General features: G+C 46.0%; 1 protein-coding gene across 3 annotated transcripts; it reads left to right on the top strand.

Moving 5' to 3' along the window:
- The first annotated feature begins 6,184 nt into the window (after positions 1–6,184).
- ZNF436 (zinc finger protein 436) lies at positions 6,185–15,138 on the top strand. Of its 3 annotated transcripts, XM_082613555.1 has the most exons (4): positions 6,185–6,672; positions 7,931–8,025; positions 8,826–8,952; positions 11,383–15,138. In XM_082613555.1, the coding sequence occupies exons 2-4, from the start codon at positions 7,993–7,995 to the stop codon at positions 12,633–12,635; spliced, it is 1,413 nt and encodes a 470-aa protein (XP_082469681.1). In that variant the 5' UTR covers positions 6,185–6,672; positions 7,931–7,992; the 3' UTR covers positions 12,636–15,138. The 3 variants fall into 3 exon arrangements, with proteins under 3 accessions (XP_082469681.1, XP_082469682.1, XP_082469680.1); XM_082613556.1 differs by lacking the exon at positions 7,931–8,025; XM_082613554.1 differs by lacking the exon at positions 6,185–6,672 and having other exon boundaries at positions 7,161–8,025.
- Positions 15,139–15,442: the final 304 nt, after the last annotated feature.

Below are 15,442 nucleotides of genomic sequence, written 5' to 3'. Positions count from 1 at the left end.
ACTGTGTTCATCAGCACGCGTCAATACCCTCCCCACTGGTCTTCCTGTGTCCACCCAGGACCCTCTCCAGTTCATGCTCTCCACTGCGCTGACCAGAATAGGCTTTTCAAAATTGCAAGTCTGATCATGTTACAGCCCCTGCCCCCCCCCACTCCACCACCCTATTTGCAACCTTCCATTTTTTCCCACTACTCTTGGCAGGGCCTATAAGGCCCTGCAGGGCTGGCCTGTGCCTCTCCCCGACACTTTGTGCTCCAGCCCCACTGGCCGTGCAGTGTTCCTCCTCGTCACACAGGCTTTGCACATGCTGTTGGCCAGAATACATGGTTTAACCCCATCGCCTCCCTAATATCAAAGATGAAGAGAAAAAAAAAAAAGATGAAGAGGGTGCGAGCTTCAAGGGAGTTAGCGTTAACTCTACCTCCCTGACAGTCTTCCTAGGGGGAGGGAGATTGCTGCTACCTTATAGGAGGAAAAAGACGACATTAGGTGAAACAGAGAAGCAACATGGTTGGGATGGAGGAAAGAAGGTCTCACCAGGAATGTTAGGGCCAAATGACCTTGAAAACCAGAGTCAAGATCCTATGACCAGTTTAAAAGAGGATTTCAAATGTTACAGAAACCTGAAATACTACAGAGACGTCTTTCTTAGTAGTCTCATCCAGACTACCAATTTCTGTCTTTAGCTCTGAGGTTTTTTTTTTTTTGAGCTTGAGACTTAAGTCACCAAATGCCTATCTGGATATCTACTCCAAGTACCCCACTGGCCCTCTCAATACAATTAATCACAAACTGAATTCACATCTTCTCTTTCTTAAATCCCCTCTTCTGTCTTTTCTATTTGTGAACTAGTTCATTACTTAGAACCGTCTTTGAGCCTTTCCCCTTGCCCTCTTCATTTGATCAGTTCTACAGTCTCTCCCTTACCCAATCCTTCTCTCCATTGCCATCACCATCAACATTTTCTCTCAGGTCTTCTTTTTTCTCCAACTGATGCCAAGGCCTTCTACTGGTCTCCCAACTCAAAACACTCCCTACCGGGACTTCCCTGGCAGTCCAGTGGTTAAGACTCCGCGCTTCCAATGCAGGGGGCGCAGGTTCCATCCCTGGTCTTGGAACTAAGATACCACATGCCGCGTGGTGCAGCCAAAAAAACAAAAACAAATAAGCAAACAAAAAACAGTCCCTACCTTACCTGCACGAGCCATGCATGGCTCTGAGCATCATTCCCCCAATCATTTTCAGTGGATTTTCACCAGCTATACCTGGTCCGACTTTCAAAGTTCCCTTCCATCTGCCTGTCTTTAGTGATTTATCTTCCACCCCTGCTGCCCCTTATGCTCCAGCCTAAGGGAGGTATTTGTCCAGTTCTTGAAAACCAGATGGACCTTCCCAACTGTGACTGCCTATTCCAATTCCCCCTCCTCCACCCCAGTCCAAATCTTACCCATTCTTCAAGGCTCACCTCAGATACACGTCTTCTACGAAGTCTTCTCTGATAACCCTGGCCACAAGAGATGGTTCCTCAGACCTCCCACAGCACTGTGAAATGCCAATAATTACAGTGCATTCTACCATGATGATGATAATAATTCCTTTGTATGACAGTGTCAATAATATCTATTAAGGGGACTTCCCTGATGGTCCAGTGGGTAAGACTCCACACTCCCAATGCAGGGGGCCTGGGTTCGATCCCTGGTTGGGGAACTAGATCCCACATGGATGTTGCAATTAAGAGTCCGCATGCTGCAACTAAAGATCCCACATGCTGCAGTGAAGATCCCACGTGCTGCAACGAAGACCTGGTGCAGCGCAACCAAAATAAATAAATAAATATTAATTTAAAAAAATAATATCTATTATTTTTTGAGCATTTACTAGCTGGGTATCTTGGGCACATTATGTAAATTCATGCCTTCGTCTTTCATCTGTAAAATGATGGCAATAATAGCACCTAGCTCATAGGGCTGTTGTGAGGATTCATTCGAATCATACCTGACACAAAGTACCTGACTAGTGAACATTAGCTATTGTTATGAGTATAGGGGTACTTTATATTGTCTCAACTAATCCTCAGACCCCCTGAACTAGGTTCTTCTTAAAAAAATTTGTGGGTTGAGAACTGGCGAGTTTTAGATTAAATGAACTTGTGTGCAAAAAAAAATTGTGGGAGGGCTTCCCTGCTGGTGCAGTGGTTAAGAATCCGCCTGCCAATGCAGGGGACACGGGTTCAAGCCCTGGTCCGGGAAGATCCCACACGCCACGGAGCAACTAAGCCCGTGAGCCACAACTACTGAGCCCATGTGATGCGACTACTGAACCCCACGCGCCTAAAGCCCGTCCTCCACAAGAAAAGCCACCGCAATGAGAAGCCCACGCACCACAACGAAGAGTAGCCCCCGCTCACCGCAGCTAGAGAAAGTCCGCACGCAGCAATGAAGACCCAATACAGCCAAAAATAAATAAAATAAATTTATTAAAAAATAAAATTTTAAATTGTGAGAAAATATACATAACAAAAAATTTACCATCTTAACCATTTTTAAGTGTACATAAAGTCAAGCAGTGTTAAGTACATTCACATTGTGCAGCCAATCTCCAGGAACTCTTTTCATTTCGCAAAACTGAACTTCTGGGGCTTCCCTGGTGGAGCAGTGGTTAACACAGCGTTCCCAATGCAGGGAGTTCGATCCCTGGTCAGGGAACTAGATCCCACATGCATGCCGCAACTAACAGTTCCCATGCCACAACTAAGGAGCCGGCGAGCCAGAACTAAGGAGCCCACCTGCTGCAACTAAGACCCAGCACAACCAAATAAATAAATAAAATGTAACCAATAAATAAGTAAATAAATATTTTTTTAAAAACCCTGAACTTCTATTCCTATTAAACAATTCCCCATTTCCCCCTTTCCCCACCCCTGGCAAGCACTATTTTACTTTCTGTCTCTATGAACTGTATTATTATATTCTTTTTACAAACCAAAAAAACCGAGGCTCAGAGAGTAATTTGCTTCTATGAGACAGAATCTGGACTTGAACCTGGGCCCCCGTTCATGCTCTGAGTCACTTTGAAATATGATTTCACCTCACAGATGGGAGGTGAAAAATCATCTGTGATGCGTTTTACCTCTCCTAAACCATGAGGGCCACTGTGTGACAAGGCCCTCCTCTGTGTCCGTGCATTTTACGTTTTGCAGCCATTCTCACATTTAATCCTCACAGCAGCCCTGCAGTCACTGTGAGGGGCAGTATCCTATCTCCCGGCACAGTGCCGGTGCAGGGCAGAGACAGTAAATATGTTCAGTGAATATAGGCCTATTTGATGCCTTTAAATAGGTTAAACAATACTAAATACGTTTGTTGTGCATTTTTAATGCAATTGTTAACATTATTTGAAAATGTTGACTCTCTAAGGAGAAAACCAGCTGAAATGCATGAGGTCATAAAGAGCTTCCCAATCCTCGACACTCCCCTCCCCTCCTGCAGAGTCAATCTGCTCTTCACACCCCAGGCCACCCCCCAATCTGCACTTCATCACCAGCATTGCTGATCCACAGCCAAAACCATAGACAAACAGGCAGGCAGGCAAAGGGATATGAGAGACTGTCCCTGCTCTGCTTCCTCCCCCTGCCTCTCCACCCCCATACTCTTCCCTCTAACCATACCCAATCCTGACCATTCTGGAACATGCTCTGTCCTTTCACGCCTCCGTGACTTTGCACATGCTGTTCTCGAAGGCTGGAATGCTTTCCCTCCCCTCGTTCTCCACCTCCGAGACTCCTACAGTCTTTGCAAGCGAGCTCCGAAGTCACCTCCTCTGTGAAGACTCCTCCCCTACCCGCCCCCCTAGCTGTGAGCCCGCCCCTCCTCGAAGCCCACTAGCTAGCTCCTCCAAATGCTCTAGCAGTTGGACTGCAATAACTGTAAGTCTGGGTGTCCCCCATGTCCCCAGCTCCTTGTGCTGAGATGAGGCTTCATCTCTGCTCTGAGCAGGGGTAAAGAGAAGCCCTGATTTTTTTTTTTCAATGTTCCTGGTATATTTGAAAATGAAGAGATAACAAAACAAGATCTCAAATATTGGGCTTCCCTGGTGGCATAGTGGTTGAGAGTCCGCCTGCCGATGCAGGGGACACGGGTTCGTGCCCCAGTCCTGGAAGATCCCACATGCCGCGGAGCAGCTGGGCCCGTGAGCCATGGCTGCTGAGCCTGTGCGTCCGGAGCCTGTGCTCCGCAGCGGGAGAGGCCACAACAGTGAGAGGCCCGCGTACCGAAAAAAAAAAAAAAAAAAAAGATCTCAAATATTGAGGCATATTTTTCAATGTCTAGTAAATGAATGCTTCCAATACAAAAAATTATAACTGTGCTGCTCACAAGATAATTATAGGATTTATTAAAATATAATAATTTATAGTGCTCCCCAGGCACAGTGGTCTGTTAATAGGAAACAAGCTTCAGGATATACAAGGAGGCTCTTTGATCAAACTGGTCAGTGGATCTGACATAATGTAAAACCCCATTTGGAGATAATGTCAAAAGCCTAAATTGGAGACCCTGATGAAATGGTACTCCGGGCCCCTTTCCCCAGTGGTAGGCTGTGCTGCCGCCTCTACACACAGTAGGTGCGCATTGTTTGTGGAATAATGGTAACAAACACAGCTTTCCAAGTTGGTTATTGAAAACCCACACACAATAAGTATTCCTGGGAAACAATGAAGTCCTGAACAATGGGGCAGGAAGCCACCTCCTCCTCCAGTGACCCCCAACTCTCAGAGTCCAGCTGAAGGCTGCAACAGGAAACCCCTCACCTACTGTCCTTCCTCCCTCTCTTCCCCACTCAGGGGCCACCCCCACCCAGGGGCACCAAATGCACTCACGCTTTCCATCCGCTCTCCGCCCCTCTTCTCCTCTAGCTTCTGGAGGGTCCCAGGTGAAGAAAGAGAAAAGCACTTACTCACAGAAGGAGGCAAGCAGCCAAGCTGGGCTTGGAGAGTCGTCCTGCCCCCAGGCAGGCCTGAGGAATAAAAGGAACGGTGAGAGGACAAAAAAGGACTTAAAGCTCTGGAACAAGGGGAAAGAAAAGGCCTAAGAAAGTTTACAAAGCAATCTGTCAGAGAAGGGATGAAAAGGGAACCCCACTGAGCTGAGGGGCTCAGGCACTCACCTCACCTTCGGCCCAGTTAGAAACCTGCAATTACTTGGCCAAAGTCTGAACCGATCTCCCTCTTCCTTGTCCCAGAGGTTTCCCTGGGAGTGCAAGGCCTCACCTTGCTGGGGTTTTGGCAGCCCCAAATACCTCTGCTCTACTCGGCTCAATACACCAGTTCTCTTGAACCCAACTAACTGGCTCAACTTCCAGTTCTCTCTGGATTTTCAGCAGAAGCACTATGGATAATACAGTCATCAGCAGATCCTCAAAGCTATCCAGCTACTCTGACTGCCCAGATGTTCTGAGCCAGTGAAAATATCCACAGGCCTTTCTGAAAGTCTCTCCTGCCACCAAAGGCAGGATTAATAATAATACCAACAATCATCTGAGTGCTCACTCTGTGTCGAATGCTTTAAGTCATCTCACTTACTGCTCACCACCACCTTAGGTACGATTACCCAATTTCACAGAAAGGGAAATAGGCCTGGAGAGATTAAATGTCTTTCCAAGGGATACACAGACTGGATTCCAACCCAGGTCTGTCTGACCTTGGTGCCCACACACTTCCCACTCAGGACACTGCCTCTTGGGGACCCTCTGCGATTCTATTTTTTGTGGTTCCCATATTAATTTTAGACGGGGTAGGATGGTACAATTCTGTGGTATCTAAAAAAATTCCTTGCCTCACAGTTGGGAGTGAGAGGAGGAGTGGGAGTGGGAGAGTCTGCTTCATGGCTGGGTAGGGTCTTAGTTCTTTTTAGACACTTGAGTAATTTAACCATAGATAACTGGGCACTGGGAACAGGACACTCACTAATAAAAGCATAGCCTAGAGTCACGTTTGAAGAAAAAAATTCAAGTCACTTAGTGGGTGGACATATCTGCAAAACAAAAGAAAAGCCCCTTTCCCAGCCCAGGCAGAGAAGTCTCCTGTACAGTTAGAGACAACAGGCTTCTGGGCACGTAGCCAAGGTTCTGGGGATATTTATAACTTGAAGAGGGTGGGAGTCCCTAATAAGCTGCTATATTCTTTTTCCATCACTTCCCTCTCCAAGGCTACAGCGAGCTCAGAGCTCTTCCCCACGCAGAATGCCTGCTTTCCCTAGTGCTCGGCTTCCATTGTCTAATTTTCTCATCCTGGCTGGGGAAAGGGAAGGCTGCAAGTCCTTCCGTTCGGAAGAACTCCAGTTGAATGTAGCTTAGCTGCTGGTGGTGTTTCTTGGCTAGCTGCTGTGGTCTCAGGAATCTGCCTAGGAGCCTGTGGTTTCTCTGAGCTGTCTCAGAGTCTGAGGTCTCGGGAATCTGTGAGTCTTTGGGATCCGCCTACGATCTCTGGGCTTTGCCTGCACGTCTACGGATTCGAGATCTACCTGCAGATCTGAGATAGACAGGATCTGCCAATGACCCCCAGAATCTTTCCGAACGTCTGTAGTCTCAGAGAACTCTGCCTGCGGATTTGAAATCTGTTTGAGGCCTCTTGGATCTTGGAGCCGGCGACCTAGCGGATCTTTTGCGGGCCAGGAGGTAGGTCTGTTCGTTCCCAGTTCGGGTTTTCGGCTTCCCACCTTCAGTTGATCAGGGACTGCTAACAACCTAAGGGTCCGCCGGGCGTGGGCCATTAGAGGCCCACAATCCCATCGATGCGGGAGGCCGCCAGGAACCCTTTTAGCAGGCAAGCCCTCAGGGATGATAAGGACGGTCCTTCCCAACCCTGGGGTCTCGCTCGCTCCACCTTACGCGCCCCTATACCCCACCCTCGCTTCTGATTTCCCTCTGGCTTTTGCGTCCCCTCCGCTAGGCGCAACTCAGCCTGCCCCTCAAGGAGCGCCCTCTTTAGAAGGACGCCCCTACAGGGTTAACAGCGATGGAGCCGGGACACAAGCCTGGCCCAGCCGCGGACCACACTTGCTGGCGGACGGGCGGCGCGTTGCCCCCTAGGAGTTGTAGTCTGCGTAGCAGTGTGAGAATGCCGCAGTCGCTGCTGGGTGATGTAGTGCGTGGGTGGAGCTCAAAGTTCCAGCGCGGCCGCTGAGTCTCCCCTGGGGAGTGGGCGGCTGCTGCTTTCCTCTCAGGCCCAGGATGTCAAGTGAGAGCTAATCCCAGCTGAACTCAACACAGGCCAGCGCCTAAATTAGGCTCGACGTCGCAGTTAAGGTCCGACTCAAGATAAGCTTCTAGGGACGTGAAGAGAAGCAAGGCAACCTCCCTGGCTTAAGCCGGCTGTGGTCTCCAAGAGAGGAGAGCGGAAGATACTCCGCCCTGGCTAGGAGGACGCGCTTTTTTCTTCACCCTTTTGTTCTTTTCCCTCCGTGGCTTTTGGCCTCTGACTGGCCTTTGTACGCCCGAATGGAACTCCAACTCCCGACAGGCCACGGGGGCGGGCTCAGGCGTGATAAAGGTGCTCGGCCGTGCTACAAGAGGCGGGCCTCGTATTCGCTTCGCTCGCTGATTGGCTGAGGCAGCTGCCGGAAAGGGCCCAGCCTCGACATGGAAGAGCAGAGGCGTTCTGTGGGCTGGGCTGAGAGCCTCCTCCCTGAGACAGCCTCGGCTTGACCCCCCGGCCCGGGAGGAACCGAGCCAGGGGGCTGTCTTAGTAATTCCCGGAGCCTCCACCCCTTGGTGGCGGAGACACGGAGGGCGGGTCGCGCTCGAGGGTCAGGGAGGAGAGTGACCCGGCCCGGATTCAGGGCCCTCCCCAGTCGCCTGGCGGCCAGAACTCCAGCCCCGGGGAGTGGGCAGGGCCTGTTTCTGTGCCTTACGCCCTGCTTTTCGCCTCCTTTAGCGCTGTCTGCTAGCTGCTTTTCCTGCTCTCTCTCTCCTGGGAGGCGAATCCTTGAGCCCGAGATGGCAGCCACCCTGCTCATGGCTGGGTCCCAGGTAAGCCGGGGGTGGCTTCTCGGACCCTGCCTGTGCTTACCCACCTCGTCCCTGCGTTTCTTTGCTCCGCGAATCTCTGTGGGAAATTCCGTGAGATTAGTAATTCGCTTGCTTCGGTATTCTGCTTCCAGAGACCCAGTATCAGGACAGTATAGCCACAAACAAGCATTTATTGAACACCTGCTGTTTGCCTTTAAATACTGGGGAGACAAAACATGCATGAGGCATGCCCTCCCTGCCTGCTCACAATCAGTAGGAAGACAGATGCATCCGGTTAACCGTGAAACTACATGATAAGAGCACTATTTTCTGTAGGAGCAACATGCTGTGGGAACCAAGAAGTGGGAGTATTAATTCTATCTGAGGTGTGGGAGGGAGGGAGGAGTGTAGCAGAGCAGCGAGATGGGGCGCATTGAAGAACGTCGGTGCTGAAACAGGGCCTTAAGGAACAGTAGGATTTCACTACCCTGAGAAAGATATTCCAAGAAAATAGGAACAGTGTGGGTAGAGGTATGGAATGATGTAGGTGCTAGTTGTATTCTGAGAAAAGTACTGCTAGAGGGTAAGGTTCGGAGTGGGGCAGGGATATCTGGCCATGGGACCAAAGCAATCAGCTCATAAATTGCTCTCTCCTTTGCCACATCTCTTTGTTGCTTGTTTATATCTCCTTTGGACTCTACATATCAGACCTAATACCTTTTGCCTCCTCAACAATTCTAGCCATGTCTCTAATTTCGAGAAGAAAAACTGATACTAACCTCCTAGATACCAAGTATTGAGGAAGCAATGTGTGATTTCAGGCACCTGTGACATTTGAGGATATGGCCATGTATCTCACCCGGGAAGAATGGAGACCTCTGGACCCTACACAGAGGGACCTTTACAGGGATGTTATGCAGGAGAATTATGGAAATGTTGTCTCATTAGGTAAGGATTCTCTATCTTTCTCCACCCCACGTTTTTGAGACTGTCAAAAATGCCTTAGCTCTTTCAACACAACCTAGTTAGTTGATTCTTAAAGCTCTTAATTGGATTTTGGCTTGAGTTGAGTCCTCAGGCAGATCTTTGAATGCGGGAATATCAAGGTCATATGGTCTAAAATGAAAAATCGTTCTTGCACATTTTAGAAACACTCAGATTTCTTGCGCCCTGAGTCATTTGCCATTCTCCAGCCTGTCTGTACAGATCACTGACCAAACAGGTCTGACATAATGGTGCTTGCCAGGATATAAATGCCCCTGTAAATGGTGCTTTTACTAGAAGATAAAGGGGTTCTGACCCAGGTTCATGGGAAGGCAAAAGCCACCTTTTTGTGTTTGCTTTGGCTTCAGAGCTGTAGCTTTGACTTAGGTCCTTTATTTATCCAGAACAGGTACTTGTCTAGAGACGTTTCAGAGTTGATCATAGATTTTGAGTGTGTCAGATGATGTTGTTCCAGAAGAATCCTGAACTAAATGAGATCACAAATTCTATTAGAGAGGGAAGCTAATTTTTTTGATGTTCTGCAAACCTCTCTTTTCTCTTAGATATCCTTTGGTCTGGGTGTAACTAGAATAAACAATGTATTCTTGAGCTGAAAGTCTTTTGACTCACTTTGTCTCCTGTTAGGACTTGACAGAAGTTAGCAATCATGTATGGTTGACTAGGTCATCTGCCATTCATTAGGATTATTCCTTTTTATGAAATCTTTATTCCTATAGCTTTTAACAAACAAAAGGCAAACTGTGAAGGGTTTCCTCTTTAAATTGGGCTCCCTCTGATGTCCCAACTTTCTTGGATCCCTCCTTTCAAAATGCAGCCAGAAGTGAAGTTATCTACCCAGATCTATTGTAGTCAGTAACCCAAATATTCCATTCAATCCAACAAAAGCAAGAAATGAGAATCTTAAAGAAATGTGAATTTATATGTCAGTAGTCCAGCCCAAGGAGCACATTTTGGAAGGATGGAAGCATGGAAGCGCAAAAAAAAAAAAAAAAAAAAAAAAAATATATATATATATATATATTTCTTGCCCATATAAGTTTGGGAGTGAGTTAGATAATGTTTACAAGGCTTCTTTACTTCAAGACTCTTCAGAACCTTTAATGTGATATCAGGCATTTTTAATTTCTAAGAAGATGATGTTGTATGCACCATTTACCAAACTAGTTTATCCCTGGACCCTTTTCTCCCAGCATACCTAGTAATCTCTTTCTGAAGAGTGTACCAAGAAACACAACTTGGAAAAAGCAGTGTCTGGTAGAAAGTTTCTTGTAGACAGTGACTTTGTATATTTTGATTTTCATTTAAAGTCTTTACCTAGTCAATGCCAAGAATATTCTGAGCCAGGCATCTCTTTTGCCTTCTCCAACCTTCCCACCTCTATTTTCATTAAAAGGCCACTGAGGGAATTCCCTGGCGGTCCCGTGGTTAGGACTCCGCACTTTCACTGCGCTGGGCCTGGGTTTGATCCCTGGTGGAGTTCCCCGCAAGCCACGTAGCGCAGCCAAAAAAAAAAAAAAAAAAAGCCACTGAAAAGTAGCAAGTAACATTTGGCTGTCATTTTTCCCGTCAACCGAGACTTGATATAGATTGATAAAAATTTGTTTTTCTCCATGCTAACCCAGTAGGTTCTTGGTAAATATTATATAATGGTAATGAAGAAGGCTTGACAAGTTAAGAACATACACATACACACACATTCATTCACATATAAAATATTTAGGCTCTTGGCTTTTAGAAATTCTAATTTAGAGTCTTTATATTTTCTGTTTATGGTTTTCTTCTTTTGAAACACCAGGAACATATACAATATTCATAAGGAACCATTAACTGTAGTGATACAGAGCATGAACTTTTATCAGACAACTGGATTTGAATCTTAGCTTCACCGTTTATTACTGTATGACCTTTTGTGAGTCACTTCTGTGGGTCTTGAATCTCTCATTCATAAAGTAGAAATCATCATAATGCCTGGCTCTCAGGGTGGCTGAGGTAATTCACGTAAAGAAGTTAGCACATGGGGCTTCCCTGGTGGAGCAGTGGTTGAGAATCTGCCTGCTAATGCAGGGAACACGGGTTCACGCCCAGGTCTGGGACGATCCCACATGCCGTGGAGCAACTAGGCCCGTGAGCCACAACTACTGAGCCTGCGCGTCTGGAGCCTGTGTTCCGCAACAAGAGAGGCTGCGATAGTGAGGCCTGCGCATCACGATGAAGAGTGGCCCCCGCTTGCCGCAACTAGAGAAAGCCCTTGCACAGAAACGAAGACCCAACACAGCCCAAAGTAAATTAAAAAAGAACTTAGCATAGTGCCCAGCACACAGTAGATAATTTTTGTGTGTGTTTACCAGTATTATTCTTCACCTTTTATTACAGATTTTGAAATCAGGAGTGAAAACGAGGTGAATCCAAAGCAAGAGATTAGTGAAGATGTGGAATTTGGGACTGCATCTGAAAGACCTGTTGGTAATACTGAGGACAGTCCTGAAAGTGAAGAGGCCTTTGAAAACAGGGATAGATCAGAAAGACAATGGGGAGATCTAACAGCAGAAGAGTGGGTAAGCTATCCTCTGCAACAAGTCACTGATCTGCTTGTCCACAAAGAAGTCCATACAAGCATCCGATATCATATATGTTCTCATTGTGGAAAGGCCTTTAGTCAGATCTCAGACCTTAATCGACATCAGAAAACCCACACCGGTGACAGACCCTATAAGTGTTATGAATGTGGAAAGGGCTTCAGTCGGAGTTCCCACCTTATTCAGCATCAAAGAACACACACTGGAGAGAGGCCCTATGACTGTAATGAGTGCGGGAAAAGTTTTGGAAGAAGCTCTCACCTCATTCAGCATCAGACAATCCACACTGGAGAAAAGCCCCACAAATGTAACGAGTGTGGAAAAAGTTTCTGCCGGCTCTCTCACTTAATCCAGCACCAAAGGACCCACAGTGGGGAAAAACCCTATGAATGTGAGGAGTGTGGGAAAAGCTTCAGCCGGAGCTCTCACCTAGCTCAGCACCAGAGGACCCACACAGGTGAGAAGCCTTACGAATGTAACGAATGTGGGAGAGGCTTCAGTGAGAGATCTGATCTGATCAAACACTATCGTGTCCACACGGGGGAAAGGCCCTACAAGTGTGATGAGTGTGGGAAGAATTTCAGTCAGAACTCCGACCTTGTGCGCCATCGCAGAGCCCACACAGGGGAAAAGCCGTACCACTGTAATGAATGCGGGGAGAATTTCAGCCGCATCTCACACTTGGTTCAGCACCAGAGAACCCATACTGGGGAGAAGCCATATGAATGTAACGCCTGTGGGAAAAGCTTCAGCCGGAGCTCTCATCTTATCACACACCAGAAAATTCACACTGGAGAGAAGCCCTATGAGTGCAACGAGTGTTGGCGAAGCTTTGGTGAAAGGTCAGACCTAATTAAACACCAGAGAACCCACACGGGAGAGAAACCCTATGAGTGTGTGCAGTGTGGAAAAGGTTTCACCCAGAGCTCCAACCTCATCACACATCAAAGAGTTCATACGGGAGAGAAGCCTTATGAATGTACCGAATGTGAGAAGAGTTTCAGCCGGAGCTCAGCTCTCATTAAACATAAGAGAGTTCACACTGACTAAGTCCTGTAATTACGACTGAGAAATGATTCATTTGAAGGTACAATTTTATTTGATATCAAAGAGCTCTCTCAAGACTGAGCTGCTTTTACTTTACTGAATTTCCGTGTTGTGGGCCACAGTTTAAAACATCAAAGAAGACAAGCCACTTGAAATTCTGATCCATGGCTTTGGGAATGGTATTCCTTCCTCCAAAATAGTGATTTTTATTCACCCAATATTAATGATTATTTCATCAAAATCAGCCCCACAAGTAACTGGAAATCTGAAGACCAGGTGCTAAATGCTGGTAAATGCTCAGGCCTGGAAATGGAGTAAATCTTTAAAAGTAATTTCTCCCATCCTTGGCCCAAAGAACTATGCTAGGGGAAATACTGACCTGTGATAGGGTGGTCACAGCTGCTTTGGTAAAAGACAACCAGAGACTTTGCCTGAATTGCCACACCTATTCACTCACCATGGTAGCTGGGCACACACATCTTCCCTTCAAAGGGCTTTCTCCTTGAGTTGCTCACGCATTTGTATCTTTCTGTCTTCCTAACAGCAGGATTCTGCATGATGAAGGCAATGATCATAACTTTTTGCCTCATTGTTTCTAATTAACTTTTTTAAAGCTTTCATGTTTGTGGAAGCTAACTGAAGATACAGATTAAAAGGAAAAATGAGACACAGGTTTGGGGACCAAGGACTCATCAACAGTGGTGACTTTAGCAAGAGATGCCCACTGTTATTGCCATTAATCAGAATTTATTAATTTTCTTTGGGGATCACTGTAGGGAATATTGTAGGGAAAATATCTTCAAGGAAAGATAGGACCATAAGTGGTGGTGGAGTGTAAGGAGCAAGTTGAATTGACCACTTCAGGGAAGGAAACACAGAGTCCCTTCCCAAGGAATGCAGGTCATTTCTCTGTTCTTTCCCCTCTACCCTTTAAGATCAATTCTCCCTATACTGCTAACTCTAGGATTTGATAAGGGCCACATCCCAGTGTTTATCTTAGCTTGCATAAGGGCATGTGTATGTACATGTAAAACGTGTAATCCTATTGTTTTTCCAATAGCAGAAACTGAATTCACACGGAATTAGCATGTTCTTGGGTGATATTGATCATGTGACAGAACTACAGACATAACTCCAATGTGAGAAATGTCCTTTTTTTCATTCTTTATGAAAAAAAATTGAAACACTAGTGCTGTAATGTGTACTCTCCTGTAAGATCTGTCTTTGTACAGAACCAAGCACTTGTTTATATGTATCAGTCAGTTGGAGATTATTACCAGACAAATAGGTTGATTGTCCTGTTCTCAGACTGAATTATCTTCTCTTTGGCCTAGTCACAGGGAATTAATAAAACTAGATAGGAATATATTTCCATTCTCCCAGCCTACAGATTTAAGTGGTTAATGTAAGAGTTGACCCAATTTATGCCCAGTAGTGTCAGTTCTCCTTATCTCAGCCCAAATAGGAATTAAGGAATATCCCAAATGTTGATGCTTATCCAAGCATTTGGGGGTGGGAGTGGGAGGGAACTGATGCCCAGGAGATGGGACTAGAGTGAGGAATATATATTTTTTGAGCCTGCCCCACGTTTTTTCTACTGTATTGTGAGTGTTGTAACGTTTGAAAAACTTTTGCCATAGCTCTTTGGGACTTGGCGTTAAAGGAGCCAGTGGTCTCCCTTAGGTAGTGTACTATAGTGATTTATTATGACCCACAACCATGTGGGTCTGCATCCCTTGCAAATGACACAACCTCAAAAGTAACAATGAAAAACCACTGCACCGAGTAGGTGTCTTTATGTTGTCACTCTTATTTAAATACAAACTTGGGCAGGGAGCATGTTTTTTGTTCTATACAAAATCTAGCTGACTTTGGATATTCATATTTTAATTGTTGAATGACTTACATGTTCTTGATGACTAAACTCAAATGTCTTTTTCCCATATCAGTGTTGCTGGTGGTTTTAAAGAATATCAAAGTTCTCCTGTTGTTTCTGTGAGCCACTAGGGGCATCAGCTTCGGAGTGGCTGTAGAAGAAGACAGCATCTCCATGACCTAACTATTTCACCCCCTTTTCCTTCCCTACTCCCCTGCCCCGCCCCCAAGCTGTTCCTTCTGCTGCTTTTGGCTTCTGAGTGCCCCAGCCATCTCTCCAGACATGTACACTTCAGTTGGGAAGTTAAAAGGGCAAGGGCCGGACCAGCTCTGTCTCCTCTCTTCCTGCCAATTGTTGCCCATTTGCTGTGTTGAACTCTGTGTAAAGTTATGCCTCAGTCTCTCTTTGCTAAAGCTTTTTGCATGCCTTCTGCTCCCAAGTCTCTGGCTGCTTCTGCACACACCCTGGACACATTGTGCCTGTTTTCTATGGTTGTGGAGAGTGAGTGAACAAGTAAGTATGTACAGCAGTTTTCCTTATGGTATTTGTCACAGTTATCTTGTGTCTATCTATATCTGTATTATTCTAACAATATCCTGTAATTAAAAGTATAATTTTTAAAATCAAAAAGCTGAGAATTATTTTAGTAATCCAGCACCAATTCATAAAACGGCTTTTCATCAGATTTATTAAAATTGGGCACAGTTGTTTTTATATTGATGCATTTGTACAGATGTTCTTGTGGGAATTTGGGAATACTGTGTCTTCACATTATTGGTGAACCCTCTGGATATTGCCATATTTTGGCAAGTGCAAAAACCTGGACAGTTCCCTATGAAGATTAGGCTGGTGGCAAAGCAACATGGAAATATTTGATATGGGTAACTCATTAGCTTTGGAGAAGGGAAACAGAAGCAAAAAAAAAAAAAAATCC

This window comes from Mesoplodon mirus (genome assembly GCF_964341445.2).
Source record: "Mesoplodon mirus genome assembly, chromosome: 3".
Lineage (NCBI taxonomy): Eukaryota > Metazoa > Chordata > Mammalia > Artiodactyla > Ziphiidae > Mesoplodon > Mesoplodon mirus.
The sequence above is the reverse complement of the archived record's forward strand: the minus strand, read 5'-3'. Positions and strand labels throughout refer to the sequence as shown.

What these genes read in the sequence shown, in the direction of transcription:
- ZNF436 (XM_082613555.1), top strand. Translation starts at nt 7,993, where the DNA reads ATGGCAGCCACCCTGCTCATGGCTGGGTCCCAG. An exon ending in TGCTCATGGCTGGGTCCCAG is followed by an intron (nt 8,026 to 8,825) that starts GTAAGCCGGGGG and finishes GTGTGATTTCAG; the next exon opens with GCACCTGTGACATTTGAGGA. An exon ending in TGGAAATGTTGTCTCATTAG is followed by an intron (nt 8,953 to 11,382) that starts GTAAGGATTCTC and finishes CTTTTATTACAG; the next exon opens with ATTTTGAAATCAGGAGTGAA.